Source organism: Prionailurus viverrinus, chromosome A1 (assembly GCF_022837055.1).
Source record: "Prionailurus viverrinus isolate Anna chromosome A1, UM_Priviv_1.0, whole genome shotgun sequence".
Taxonomy (NCBI): Eukaryota; Metazoa; Chordata; class Mammalia; order Carnivora; family Felidae; genus Prionailurus; species Prionailurus viverrinus.
Window position 1 is genome coordinate 142,098,834 of NC_062561.1, and position 14,968 is coordinate 142,113,801.

The 14,968-nt window shown below is 43.1% G+C and overlaps 1 protein-coding gene across 2 annotated transcripts in view; it reads left to right on the forward strand.

Moving 5' to 3' along the window:
- PDE8B (phosphodiesterase 8B) overlaps window positions 1-14,968 on the forward strand; it is a 240,810-nt gene that overhangs the window by 117,768 nt on the left and 108,074 nt on the right. For both annotated transcript variants that reach the window (XM_047858220.1, XM_047858231.1), the window contains exons 3-6: window positions 1,478-1,668; window positions 5,184-5,243; window positions 7,520-7,577; window positions 13,845-13,933. In XM_047858220.1, coding sequence (XP_047714176.1) covers window positions 1,478-1,668; window positions 5,184-5,243; window positions 7,520-7,577; window positions 13,845-13,933 — 398 coding nt within the window. The remainder of the gene's footprint in view (window positions 1-1,477; window positions 1,669-5,183; window positions 5,244-7,519; window positions 7,578-13,844; window positions 13,934-14,968) is intronic.

Genomic DNA, 14,968 nt, shown 5'->3' on the forward strand with positions numbered 1-14,968 from the left:
CAAATGACATTTATGATGCATTCAGATATTTAATGATGTTAAGGAGCTATTGGGGAGGTTTAGGTATGAGATGGTGTTGTGGTTTTCTTTTCTTTCTTTTTTTTTTTAAGTCTTTAACAGATGCCAATGAATGAAATAATGTGATATGCAGGCCTTGCTGCAAACCAGTGCAAGTGTTGAAAATTGGGGAAGGGTAGAAATGAAGACACATTGGCCTGGAGTTGGTTATTGCTGAAGCTGGGTGTTGGGTGCATTAGGTTTATTATAGTATTGTGTCTATTTTTTATATATTGCCAATTTTTAATTAATAAAACATTTTAAAAATGTAATGGTAATGGCTGCACAATTCGTCTTTCTGAATGTAAACGAAGCACATTGATATTTCATCATCAAGAATGATATTGGTTATTGGCTTAAAGGCACTTCATGTTGTGACAAAAACCCTTCTGTTGCTAACTGTTTAAACCAGAAGTGGATGCTGAATACCATTAAATGCCTTATCTGTGTCTTGAGATAATTGCATCTCTTTATGAGAACCTCTTATTTCTAATCATAGTAAATAAAACCCTTCTGCGTTTTGCAGAGAACTCTACAGTTAGTTAACCTTTAACTCACCAAATATTTCTGAGCAGCTAGTAAGTGCCATCTTGGCACACGGGTGAGGGAGGGGGTAGCTGGGAACGTGGTAGGCAGGTCCTTGCGGTCCTGAAGCTCAATTCCATTGGGAGGATAGAGCATAATCAAGCAAATAAATGACCAAGTTCAGGTGGTGAGAAGGCTTTCTCGGGTTTTCTGCCAGAGAATCTGGTGCTGGAGCCCCGGGGCTGGTGAGGGGGACACAGGGTATTGCCACCTTCTTTCCAGTGGGGCTGCACTTCTCAGGCAGAAAGGGGCAAGTTTTCCTCAATTTGGCTCCATTATCTTCACATTTCATGGTCATTCTTTCCAGACTCTAGCATGGGTTGGGTGTTAAAATTAGTTTTTGAGGTTGCTTTGAGTTATTTCCCTTTCCTGTGTCTTTCTAGGGATCTAATTGCTAGGCTCAGAGGGTTGGTCTTCAGGTACTGTGAGGCCAACACCACCTGTACTGGAACCAAATAGGTATAAGTGTGAACCGTAGTCTCACCTGTGTTAATTACCCTGTTAATTTCACTGCTTAAATATTTAAAAACAAAGCCAACTGGGGAAATTAAAAATGAGCATTAGCCACCACCAGTGACTGAGCGCCTGCTTCGTGCTCCTGTAAGTTTTACAACTAGCTGGCATGGCATGTCTGAAAATGGAGGAACTGTAGGAAAAATGAAGGAAATACCTTGTTCAAAGACACACTGGAACCAGTTGGGGGAGCTGGGATTTGAACTCGGGTAGCTTCTCTCTAGACACTGCATTTTTAACCATTATACCGTAGACTTGTTTTTTAATAGAGTCTCGTAAGAATGATGATTTCTTGTAAGATGCTTTTCTGCGTGTGTTTCAGGTTTTGCTGATCTTTGCAAAGGAAGATAGTCAGAGTGATGGATTCTGGTGGGCCTGTGACCGAGCTGGTTATAGATGCAATATTGCCCGGACTCCAGAGTCAGCCCTGGAATGCTTTCTAGATAAACATCATGAAATTATCGTAATAGATCACAGACAGACTCGAAACTTTGATGCAGAAACAGTGTGCAGGTACCTTCCCTAATGTAACATGCTCACTAAACGTTCACCCAGTAGCTAAAAATGAAATTCATTTATAGATGTCTTTAGTTCCATCCCAAGTATTTCTAAAATGTGTGTTGATATTTCTTTTTTCTTTTTTTTTTTTAATTTTTTAATGTTTGTTTATTTTTGAGAGAGACAGAGACAGAATGTAAGTGGGTTAGGGGCAGAGAGAGAGGGAGACACAGAATCCGAAGCAGGCTCCAGGCACCGAGCTATCAGCACAGAGCCTGATGCGGGGCTTGAACTCATGAGCTGTGAGATCATGACCTGAGCTGAAGTTGGACACTCAACCGACTGAGCCGCCCAGGCGCCCCTGTGTGTTGATGTTTCTAAGCAGTGTATACAGATTTCTGTGATGAAAGCTATAGGTCCTCCTATGAATTTATTTCACCTTTTCTGTTTTTCCACGTTTGAGTTCCATTGAATTTAGAGGTGTGATCTGGGTGCCTCAGAAAATGTCAAGGTGTTTTTTTCTCCCTCTGAGAATTGCTCATATTTCACGCGTTCACACACAAAAGACATTAAAATTCACACAGTTCTTATTATACAGATATGGTTTGGATTTAAACCAGATATTTTAATCTTAATTATTCTGTCCCCAAATGAACATCAGAAATGTGTGAAATACACATTTTTCCCTGCCTGACACAGATGGGGTAGATCGTACAGTAATCGCGGAGCAAAGGCAGCCACTTTACAGCCTCAGGAAATCTTCCAGGGATCCAAACTCTCCGCTTGTTTACAGAAACGCTTGCACTCCGGGGGGAGAAATGCATGCCTGTTCATAAATAAATGCAGTCCTAAGAGTTAGCCGTGGATGAACTGATCCATTTAGCAGAATTGGAATGCTTTGAAGCTAGATGGCAAGAGGTCACTAATTAAATGCTAGACCGGCACAGACTCCAATTACATATGGAGCTGGAATTTTCTTGAATATTAGTAAGTGAAATGAAACACAGGGAAGTGGGTTCTCAGATCCTTTGGTACTCTGGCAAGAAATGATTGGATTAAGTAAGAGACGTTTCTCATCAAAGGCCTGGCCTTGTTACTTTTTGACCATTTTCATTTTCCTAAAGAAGAATTTTTCCTACAGAACATATTTTAACATGTCTTATTGGTCTCAGATATCTTGGCATGCTGCATAGAAATGTTTTCCTACTCATTGATTATATATGTGAATAAATACATCATAAAATATTTGGATGATACTCTCAGTATCAGGAATTTTTTTTTTCTTTTTAAATGATTGAACGGATAGCGTTGGGTCCTTTATAAATAGATCTACTTTTTCTTGGCCTTGACTTTTCTTACATGATTTTTCTACTAAAAACGCCATAATCCTTTGTGCATAAATGGAATGATTTAAGACAAACTTCAGGTGTAAAAATAAAAAAACTCTTGTAATTCAGGTAAAGACAAAATTTAGCAGATTTTACCATCTTCCTTCAATATAAAGAAATGTAGTTTTGATGTCTAATAAATATACTTCTGTCTCAGCCGCACAGAAAAACAGTGGGGGATCTGTGCAGGTAGAAGCCAGGTTGTGTATCTGGGAGTGTGATTACTGCCTGTTAGTGGTTATGTCACGTGCAGCCAGAATCCTGAATGTGTGGCTGCCAGCACATGTTCCTAAGATGTGTAAGGGACCCACTCCTGACACATGCGCAATAATCTTCATTGTCATCTCTGGTCCAGGATCCCTGGATTTTTGAGCTAGACTGGACCTTAGCTTAACATGCTTCCTTGGACCCGTGGCCCACCTGTTCCAGTCCCCCTTAGTCCTCTCAGTCAGGAAGAGGTTCAGGTGTCTCTGACCGTACCAGTTTTTTTGGGAGGAAGAGGAATGAAGAAATACCGACAAGAAGCAACCCAGAAAATGCAAGCCAGTTTCAGAAGAAGCTAAGTGAACATTGGCCCAGCCCTGTTATGTTCGTAACAAGAGTTTGAGCCTCTTGAGGCCCACCCCTTAGAACATAGCCTAGCAGTATAGCCTTAACACCTCACTGGGGTGGAAGAGGCTCAACAAAGGTGAGAAGTGCTTAGTATTTCCCTAGAGAGTAGGGCACACCTCTGACTTGCTGTGCATTTTTTTCATTAGGTGCTGCTGAGAATTCAGTAGGTTCGTAGGTAGACAAAAACTATAGCTTCACCTTACCAGGACTTGTGCTGTGGGATGACTGAATTCAGGAAGTAGTCTGTGCTAGCCTTGGAAGGGATATTGACTTATTCCTCTGTTCCACAGTGAGTGAAGCCATTGAACTTAAGGCGTTTGTTCAAATACCATTTATCCACAAGGGAAACGTTTACTTCCCAGGAAGACCAGAGCTGGTCATTTTTTTGAGCCTTCCACCCACGTAGAGTGAGGTCTCCAGGAATAGGAAATGGGAAGGTATGTTTTTTGAGAAAGGTCAGGAAATTTTAGAGTTGAAGGAAATGAAGCAATACAAGCTGGCTTTTTCTGGGGGAGCGGTAGTACAAACATGTTGAAATGGAGAAGGGCTGAAATGCCAATAGCTAGAAAGATCAACAAATACATGCTGTTTCACAAATGACTCAGGAGCAGCCTTGAGCCTTCTGTTCTTGGAGATGATGGTTCTCTTCCCAGGGCTCTCAAAATAAACAGAGTCCAGACCAGGGAGATGGGTCAAAACAAGCATACGGCTTATTTGTAGTAAGATTCAAGTATGGGACCCTTGATTAAAAGTTCATCCAATTCACCACCCCTGACGAGAACAATCCAGAATCTGAGCTGCAGGAATACACATAGCACATTTTCTAAGAAGATGCACAGACCTCAAAATTCTATATCCTTAACTATTTTAATCCTATTAAATTCCTAGGGAATAAAGTACATGCAGGTGGTCCTACTACAACAGGTATCATCACAGTGATAGACGCTATATTGCAGCTTTTCTCAGCCCTAGTTGACAATCCAGTTGTCTCAAGTATTTGAGCCAAACAACAGTGCAACCAACAAAATTAGGTGTTTGTTTGTACCACCCTTAATAGGCTTTAAACTGAGTTTGTATGTCCAGCTGCCAGTGAGTGTATTAATTTTTATAATAAGGTCATCTTTCTGGGCTCCCTGCTATTTTAAAAGAAAAAAAGGTCCAATGCAATGAGCTCCCCAAGTACAAACTGATAACTAGAGACCTCTAGGACTGCCAGTTTTTTTGCAGAGTGGAATTTCAGTCAGAAAACATGGAATTTAAGTGGAATTTGCCAGTTTTTGAAGTGGAAAATTGGCAGGTCTGACCTATTGGATAATTGCCTTGGCGTTAAAAACAAAATCTTTTTTTTTTTTTTCCCAGTAAAACAAAGAGTTTGTCCTAATCTACAAGGGCATCTTTCTTTGTTGTCTTGCATGTGTTTTTAGACTTTGCCTTGATTTGGTTTTGTGCCATTTTCAATGTGAAGTTCCGCATGCGTTCATTGTAACAAAGCTTAGATCACTTGGTTTGACTTGAGCCTTTTCATTGCAGGTCGATCCGAGCCACGAATCCCTCTGAGCACACGGTGATCCTGGCGGTGGTTTCCCAAGCGTAAGCTCACCTCCGTCCCCAGCTGGAAGTAGTACTGTTCATTCTGAAACATTTGTCTGGTGGAATCCAGTCTTTGAGCCAGCACAGCACTGGGCATGCCCTCAGCCCTACAACACCAACCTTAGATCTCACTCTGTGGGGGTGTTCTTTGTTTTGCAAGTTTCTGGAAATATTCACCTTTTTCTCTGTCATATTTAATTGCTGTTAACACATACCTGTACGTCTTAGGAAAAAATGAGCACTCCTTGCATGGTAGAAATAATGAGAAAATCTGACAAAGAGGTCTGGGGAGAACATTGTTCCCGCTTATCTTTTCTTTGAAGATAAGAGGAGGGAGAATGCTTGTTTTTCACTAAAGAAGAAACAAATTACAGCATGAGAACAAAGAAGCACTCTAAATACGCTGGAAGGAAAGGATTGTATAATTTGGACTGTGACTCTTCAGTGTCTAGAAGCAGGACACAAGGTTGCATGCCAACCTTGGAAGGCAAAAAAGGGGGATTAGGCTGTAGGTATGAGATGGTGGGATGAGAAGGTTCTCTTCAGGGTTTGTTGTCTGAAATGGCCACCACTTAGGATGAAAGACCTCGAAGAAAAAAAGTTGTTTGTACAAGCTACAACCCTTGAAATCCTTGCAGTATCCAAATTGTGGTGTTTGCTTAATGCCATCATTAGCTTCTGAGAGACTAAGACCTTTATTTAGGGCCTAGGACCTACTGCACTTGGCTCCATTGTGGCAGCTCTCACAGAGTCTGCAGCAAAGTTGCTGACAAGCCGGCCACAGAGACTGGGGAGTTTAGGTCTCCCCCAGGCAAGCCTGGCCCGGGGAGGTTTGAAATACCGTCTTCTAAAGCCATATTGGTACAGGAAGAAGTCCTGGCTCCATAGTTTTACCCCAACCAAAGGCTCTTCCTTCCCCGCTATTCCTTGGGTCTGTTGTTGGGAGCTGTGTCACTTCACTTGGATTCCCACTGTGGGCTGTGGGCCAAGGAAAGGAAAGGAAATTATCCTCATTAGTTCCTTACCACTTCATTATCCTCATAGGATATATGGGGTCCCAAGGAGAATGAGTGAGGGGAATCAAGATGTACACTCAGCCTTCTTTGCCCCCTTGTTTGTATTTTGTCTTGTGGGCACTGTGAGGTCTTAATAGGGTGTTAGAGTCTCAGACATGGATACCAGGAGATACCAGGCTGACTCATTCCATGGACCCAGAAGAGAAATACTAATTTTTTTCTAGTCACATATTAAAAATACTTACTGATCCTTGACAAATAATGATTTGCTGTGGCTTGTTATTTTTCACCCTTTCCCCCCTATTTTTTAAATAATATACTTTTTACAGATAGAGAATAATAATAAAATGAATGCTGAGTTTGTGCAACACAGCTTATGAAATAGAATGTTGTTGCTACCTTCAGCCTCTTGTGTGCCACCATACCCCCGCCCCCATTCCGATCTGTCACTTACAGAAGGTAGAATCTAGAGTTCCATGGTAGAAAAGAGAGGACTGCGCTTTCCTATAGGGAAGGCGTGAGCTGTAGGTAATGCCACCAACAAGCACCGGGATTTCTCTTCTTGTTCTCCACCTGCCCCTCCACCCATTTTATTTATCTTTTATTCCATTTTCATTCCCTGTTTCCCAACATAGCATGTCTTTGTCATGCTATGAGCAGACATTCATTGTACGCAGGTTGTTCTGAGACCCAACTATAGGCTCAGTATAGGAAACCTTCCATGAAGTGAGGGACAATACCCTCAGTTTTTTTTCTCTTTTTCCCTTCTACCTTGGCATTCTTAATGACCCTTATTTTCCATTTGGTTATGGGGTGCTGCAGTCTATAGTGCCAGTTGACTTCCTCACATTGCAAGTTGGACCCAGCCAGGTCTTGGGGTGGGTGTTGTATTTCCAGAAAGTTTGGGGGGAAAACATAAAGGATAGTCTCTGGGATGAGCAACACACCCACCTTGTCCCATCCATGTGTTTCAGCTTTCGAGGCCAGCCCAGCTTTGCAGATGGCCACTCATGTGTGCCGTGGTCATGCTTTCAGGCACACTGCTGGAGTTTTCTCTCCTGTTGGTGTTCTTTTTGCATCTGGAAGGCAGATGTGGGACTCTGGGTCCTCGAAGGCAGGTACATCCCATGGACACATGCTGGTCAGGAAGCCACTCTTAACGCAAACTCCATGCTTGCCTTGCTGCTCTCTCTCAATGTTTCAGTGTGAGGAACCCTGGTTTGTATCTGGTGAGTGACTGCATTTTCTGCTTTGCTGCAGATCAGGCGACCATGAAGAGGCCTCGGTCCTCCCGCTCCTGCATGCAGGCTTCAATAGGGTATGTATGTAGGAGGTGACTCAGCACCCCTGTCCGGTACTGATGCTTCATCCTTGGTTCTCACCTAATAGCACAGCCACAGATAACCTTTAAGGGAACTGAGCTCCAGGACCTTGAGGGAAAGGACGTAGCTGTTCTCACAGGACAGTAATAAGTGACTGCTACTCAAGCTTTTTCTCTCATAACTTCATGTGTCTTAGTCATAGAAATGTAATGACCTAAAGGCACATCTTATTATCAACAGGTCAAAATTCTATATTCCCAAAGTAACCTCACTTAAATGAGTCCAGTCAGTGAGACTTAGTCTTTGTATGTGAATGTTACACGGTATATGGTTAACGTCCACCAAATTAGCACCTAGGGTTCTGTGTGCCTCAGGGCCCAGCCAGAGCTTATACCCTAGGGACAGACCCATGATGGCTTTCACATCTGTCAACTCGTGGTTTAAGCCATCCGTGTCAGCAAAGAAAAGTTACTTGAGTCACAACTACATGAATAACACTAATGTTCAATGTAAAGCTTGAGATGGATTACTCCACTGGCTATGACACCAAGAGAGAGACGCAGGTTGTTCCTGACTTAATTCCTCACGAGAACGACAACTGTTCAAGAACAAGAGACTGCTGAGAGGATCCTAGGACGTGGAGGTGAGGCTGAAGCACCCCTGCATCACAGGTGCAGTGTGATCACCCCTGCTGTGTCAGCAGGCCAGGTAGGAAAAGCAGTTATCCAGTGACCACGCTGCCCCTCCCCCGGCCAGTGCAGCGTCACCCGGAGAAGTCTTCCCTCATGCTGAAGTGGAAAGGGAGCCCAGGGGTGACTACCAGCTCCCCGACCCCAGTGTTATGGGTTACTCTGTGGGAGCCCGTACTCTGATCTTGCAGTATGGGGAATCCAAGGAAGTCTCTGTGGCTCTGCCACTGGGAATGTGACTGAGGTGGGGGGCGGGCGAGGCGGGGCTGGGCAACAACCAGTCCCTGGATCTTGGCAGACTAAGTTCATACTTGCAGTTCCCAAGTAGTAACCCCAACCAGTGGTTTTGCTCATCTGCAGGACCCAGTCACAGGTGCCATCTGACCAGGGAACTCTGCAGAGTGCTGATCTACCTGATTTGGATCCTCAACAGGAGTTTTGCTGGCCTTATAGCTGGTTTGCCCATCCTGTGTGGAGAGTGTCTTAATGCCCTGTCTGACTAGAAAGACTGGCAACAACTCCTGGATGCAGTACAACCCCGGGGGCTCTTGAGGGAGGGGCATGCAGAGCTGATTGTCCCCAGAGTAGAGGCCATACTGGGCATGCAATATTTCTGAGCTATCTGCTATTCAAAGGCAGATTAATTCATAGCCCAGGCTGAGGTTAGCTCCTAGCCTCTCCCAACCTGCAGAGCCAGTTTGGGAAATTGAGAGTAGCCTGGAGTGACCCCTCCCCTTCTTGCCCAGGCACGGAAGCTACACTGGCTGTGGAGAGTGTCTTCCAGCCCCTTCTGCCCAGAAGGGCTGGGGATAACTCCTGGATGCCACCCAACAACACTGGAGCCGACAGGCTGGGCAAGGAAGAACTGATGGTTTGCATAACAAAGCCAATGGCACTATTCCATCAGGACGCTTGGCAAACAGGCCCCCTAGAGTTAAGACAAAGACTTTTACTAGCTTTAGAGCTGCTTCTCCCGCTGCAGGCAGGAAATGTAATTCGTAGCCCCACTCATCACTGAACACAACGTTTAGCCTCTCCAGCCAGGGAACTGAACCACAGCACACAGAAAGCTGCATAGCCCTCTCAGCAGCCCTACATACAGAGGTGCTTGAACAGACTGTACAGCCTGTCTTCAGAACACAACTGGTGGCCTCACCTGACCAGGAAATTCAGTGCACATTCTGGCCTAATTTGGGTCCCTAAAAAAACAAGCAGTACCGGCCTGGGATCCCATCCTGCTGCCCTGCCAGGGCAGGGCCGGGAAGGTCGTTCCCAGACTCATCTACTACTGAATACAGTACACAGGTCTGACCATCTGGTAAGCCTGACCAGAAACTTCAGTCAACTGTAGAACCCATCCTGTAGCTTCGCCTGGGTAGGGAGCCAAGCCAGTAGCACACTGCTTCATCCCTGTCATGAGAGTCTGACACTTGCCTTGCCCTGAAATAGATCATAATAGCAGGCCCTACCTGACCAAGGTCATTACCAGGAATCACACCCAGAAACCCAGACTGAGCTGACTGATGAAGTCTCTGCCAAAGCAAACCTATAAAGTCTGTAAGATGAGCCCAGGTACTCAGATGCACAGACACCAACAGAGGAGTCAAGGATCGTGAAAAATCAGGTAAATATGACAACACCAAAGGAAACTAATAAAGCTTCTATAACTGATCCTAAAGAAATGGAGATCCGTGAAGTGTTAGAGAATTCAGAATAATCATCTCAAGGAAGTTGAGTAAACCACAAGAAAGCAAAGACAAATAATGAAATTAGGAAAACAGTGCAAGAACAAAACGAGAAGTTTGACAAGGAAATAGCAGCCATCAAAAAAAGAAAAGAAAAAATAGAAAAATCATAGAATTGAAAAAATACAATAACTGAATTAAAGAACTTAGTAGAGAGTTTCAGAAGTAGACTTGACCATGTTGAAGAAAGAATCTGGGACCTGGAAAGAATCTGTGACCATCGGAAATAACCCAGTTAGAGGAATAAAAAGAAAAAACAGATTGAAAAAGAGTGAAGAAAGCCTAAGGTAATGATGGGACACAATGGGGGGAAAAAAAGCCCAATACTTATAATATTCTCATTATAGGTATTTGCAGAAGAAGAAGAAGGACAGAAAGTACATTTAAAGTAATAATGGCTAAAAACTTCTGGACCTGGGGAGAGAAATGGACATCCAGATCCATGGGGCCCAGAGGGCCCCAAATAGGTTGAACCCACATATGTAATGGTGCTTTGCTACCCTGGGTTCAAAAAAACAATCCTTGTCATAGAGCACAGAGAAGCGGGAATGTGTGATGTGGTTTTGTGCTTTGGTATGCCTTGGTGTGCAGGAGCAGTTCTCTTTAAAATACTCAAGGTAGCGTAGTGGTTCACCTGTGTAATAGAAATACTTCTTTTTAGCACTGTAACTCTCCTGACAGCATTGTCCATCATCTCCTCTATCAAAGGCTGGCATTGGGAGTCATGTCTTAATGAGAATGCCTAGGACAGTGCTTCTGAGTCCGGGAATGGAGAGTTGCAAAAGGAAATTGTCAAGCCACGTGGCTGAGACTTCCTTTCTTAGGCCCTTCCTAAGAAATGATGTAGTCATTTGCAGCTTTCTTAGGTCTTACATTAAATGTTGATCCCCATGCCAGCCTTGTTCTTCACCTGTGAGGCAGGATCTCGGGGAGTGTGAGGAGGCAGGTTTTCTGCACTATCTGGGAGCTGACAGAATAGCATGACACACTGTAGGTTCTGTCAGTGAGGATCTCCATAGGTGTTGTTAACCATCCTTCAGGAATATTCTGCTTGTAATTCAGTGAGCCTACCTCTAACTGGTTTAGAGATTGTCTGGAGGGCTGAGATTACCCATTATATCCAGGAGGAACACCTGACCGTCTTTGGGTACAAATGCCACTAAATAAATTGAGGAGGTGAAGTTCACAGTTTCCTTTTTACTCCTTTGGTAACCTGTCTGTGCTGCTCTAGTAGGTTTCATTTCCCTTTGTTGGGCTGTGGTGCTGCTCTTGGCAGTCAGCCATTGTGGATAACACTCTTCAAGGGAGCATGAAAGATAGTACCTGTCAGGGACCACCTGGCAATCTTTAATGCTGAGTCTGATCAAAGCCATTTACCAGCTAGGTCAGGGACCACCCCCCTCCCTAGATAGCTTGAACTCTCCTGTGAGAAGCATGCCAAACCTACTGAGGCTTTACCTCCTGGGTTACTGTGGCTCAAGATCAGCTGAAGCCCTCCAGGTGGCTAGTCTCCTTTTTTGGGTAAAATCTTGTCTTTGGCAGCTTTCTCCCCAAGCACCCTTCCAAATATGCTGGCTATTCTTGAGTTTGTTTCTCATCTCTGGGTTGTTTTGACTGTATTAAATCATCTGCTAAAACTCTGGTCTGTGTTGCTAGCTAATTGGTCAATGCATCAGTCTGTAGGTCCCTGAGTGGGGATCCAGGAACAAATTGTGCCATCAGATATTCCACAGCAGCTCTCCATGAAGCTTTAGTAGCTGTGTATAAGTGGCTCACTGCATGGTACTCAGTCCATTCGGAGCCTTTTGCAAACCAATATCTTAATTAGCAAAGGGCAATAGCAGCTGCATTTATATCAACCTTTACGTGCCCCTTTTCTGTTTGAAATGACACTTAGTTGCTCAACAGGTGTTCGTGAAGGACTTACTGTATGAAATACAATGGGGTAGGCCTGCTGTGAGTACAGCAGTTGGATGCGCTGGGGAGGCTTCCTGTGGAGGAGCAAGTGGAGAGCTAAGATGGACTCTTAGGCTCCATTTGAGGGGATTTACCTAATCCTCATCTACACATAAGAAATTTAATATTTTCTCCATTTTTGCAGAGGAGGAAGCAGGCTCAGAATGCCTAAATAGTTTGCAAGAGCTCATAGTCATGGCAAAGTTAAGGAGGAACAATGTGTTATTTAACTCCAAACTCCACGTTGGGTCCACCACAGTAGTAGTTCCCAAACTACTCTGTGGCGCACTAGTGTTCCAAAAGGTCTTAATAGGTGTTCCACGAAAAAAGGCTTCCGTGGTCAAATAAGCTTGGGAAATCAGTGAGAACTGTTCCTCCTCTTCCCACCCCTGTAAATGCACAATGCATGCTAGGAACATTGCACATGAGCATATTGAATGCTCTGAGAAGTTCTATCTTAAAGAAACATTCTAAATTTCTGAATGTGGGGCCCACGAATCTACATGTTTAGAAGAATGCATGGTGATTCCTAGCATATTGAAGTTTGAAGTTCACTACTTTTGATCCACTCACATTATTTCAGTAATAGGAGTTAACATAGCCTAGAAAACCACGAAAGAGTAGAATCTTCTTCCTTCGGTCTATAGAAGAGTCATTAAGTGCCAAACAAGGGGTGTGCAAAACAAGGGCTCCAGTGTTTAGAAACCATCACCTGTAGAAAGCTCTTTTTCACTACAATGGAAGTTCTTAGAACTAAAGAAAATAAGATCTCAGTAAGTTAGTACTTAAATGAAAGTGAAAATACAGTATGATTTTACAGACTGTATTTAAAGTATTACACACACACACACACACACACACACACACACACACAGGCATTGGAGCTTAAGGGAGATAAACCAAACGTAATGGTATCTCCAGCTTATAACATTGTTAGTGACTTGGGGTTTTTTCCTCCATGACTTTCTTTACACATTTTTAAATTAATGTGTATAACTTTATAATTAAAAACAGACAATAAAATTTATTAAAATTGGTGTCTTTAAAAAAAAATCTGCCCAACTGTTGATTGTAACACTTTTGAAACTGATTTTTATCACAGATCCTTTTTAGTATCTTAGAAAGCATCTGCTCACAATGCTCAGAGCTTGTCTACAGGCTTTTACATAATCTCCACCCATCCAGAAGCTCAGCCTGAGCCTAACCATGTTTAACTTTGCAGAAAAAGAGAAAGTATTTCCCTTCTGTGTGTTTGTGTTCTGTGTTCATGCCCCCCCCCCTTTTCATTACCCTCTACCAGCTTCCCCCTGGAGTAGTGGGGAACCAGAAGTATTCCCCAGGGAGAAGCCATCCATGCTAGATGCATGGTGTGTGTGTGTGTGTGTGTGTGTGTGTGTGTGTGTGTGTGTGTAAGAGGAGAGTGCATTTGGCAATCAGAAGATGAGGAAGTTAGCAAAGAAGGGTCTCTTCCCTTGAAAATGACCATTCATACTGTGGCACATAGTATGAGTGTCCAGTGTGGGGTTTGAAAAGACTTTACTTAGTGCAAAATAAAGCCAGAATGTTTCGGTAATTAACAAGGGGGGAGATGCTCTCTCTGCCCTTGTGTGTTTATTTTCCTGTGAGTATTTGTGATGAAGTTTTTCCCCACCTTTGTTACCAGGGGAGTTAAGCATACAGTATTACCTTATTGGTTGTTTCTCATACATTTAAACAAGCATTTCAAAGAGTTTGACAACTGTTTTGTTTCATTTCAATTTCTCAAGTTGTCTTATATAACAGAGTTACCTGGGGTGGGAAAAACTAAGTTCCTTTATTTGACTCCTTAAGAAGTCATTGTATGTCTTACATATTATCTTTGTTTTCTTTTCAGAGATTTATGGAGAATAGCAGCATAATTGCTTGCTATAATGAACTGATTCAAATAGAACACGGGGAAGTTCGCTCACAGTTCAAACTACGGTATGTAGCAAAAATAAGAAGGAACACAAGGTTAACAATGTTGTACAAAAGCTTCTGTCATCAGACTGATGTTCACAGGTTCCTAGCTGAATGCCAGGGATTTTGAAACTGTTAGACAGGTAATGGTAGCTGGTAAATGGCAGAATCCAAACTAGGAGCCCTTTGCTCAATGAAGTAAATTAGAAAACATCTCTTTCTTTGACAGTATTTTCCACTAATTAAAGCAGTTTTAAAATTATAGTCTAGGAAAAGTAATGTTTAATTTTCATACAATTAAATTGAGATTAAGAGTAGCCTTTGAGGATTACCTTCTATTTACTACTCTTTTAACATTTATAAGTTCTTGCTTGGATTGTTAAGAACAGGAGCAAACCCATGGTATATCTATTATGCCAGCCATAATAATTGCTATGTAACCATGATAGCAATTTCATGAGGTTTGTTTGTGACCTCAGTATGCATGAAGTGTGTTCAAGAAACTTACTTTAAGTCTCCTTAAAGGCAAATAGTGCTTTAAAAGCAGGCTTTTCATAATGTTCACTTCTGAGATGGAATTGTCTAGACGTCTGTCTGCTGGAAAGATGTTCTGCTTCCGGGACATCTTGGGATATCAGGGCCCTAGCTCATGCCCGGTTTTGTGGAGCTTCCCCTCTAGCACATCAGACCTTGATTTCTTCATCGTATCCCCCTCAAGTAGGAGAGAAGGGCAGAGAGGAGGCTCTTGCCAGCCTATAGCTCCCGGGAGTCCAGCCCTTAACGGCTCCAGGCTTGTGGATGCCAGAAGGTCCCTGGCATGGTTTCTCTCTGTGGCCAACCCAGAGGTCATGACGGTTTCAGGCTTAGTGAAAAATAAGTAAGATAGCATCTCACTGTAATGATTATGCTTATCTTGATTACTTAATTGGCATTCAAAGTGGACAAAACCCTGTGTAAACTTAATTTTTCTCTGCCATCCTTGGAAGTAAAATGGATTGGCATAAACCCATAAAGGTAGGTTTTTCTGGGGTTTGTTTACCCTGGTCAGAGAAGTCACTT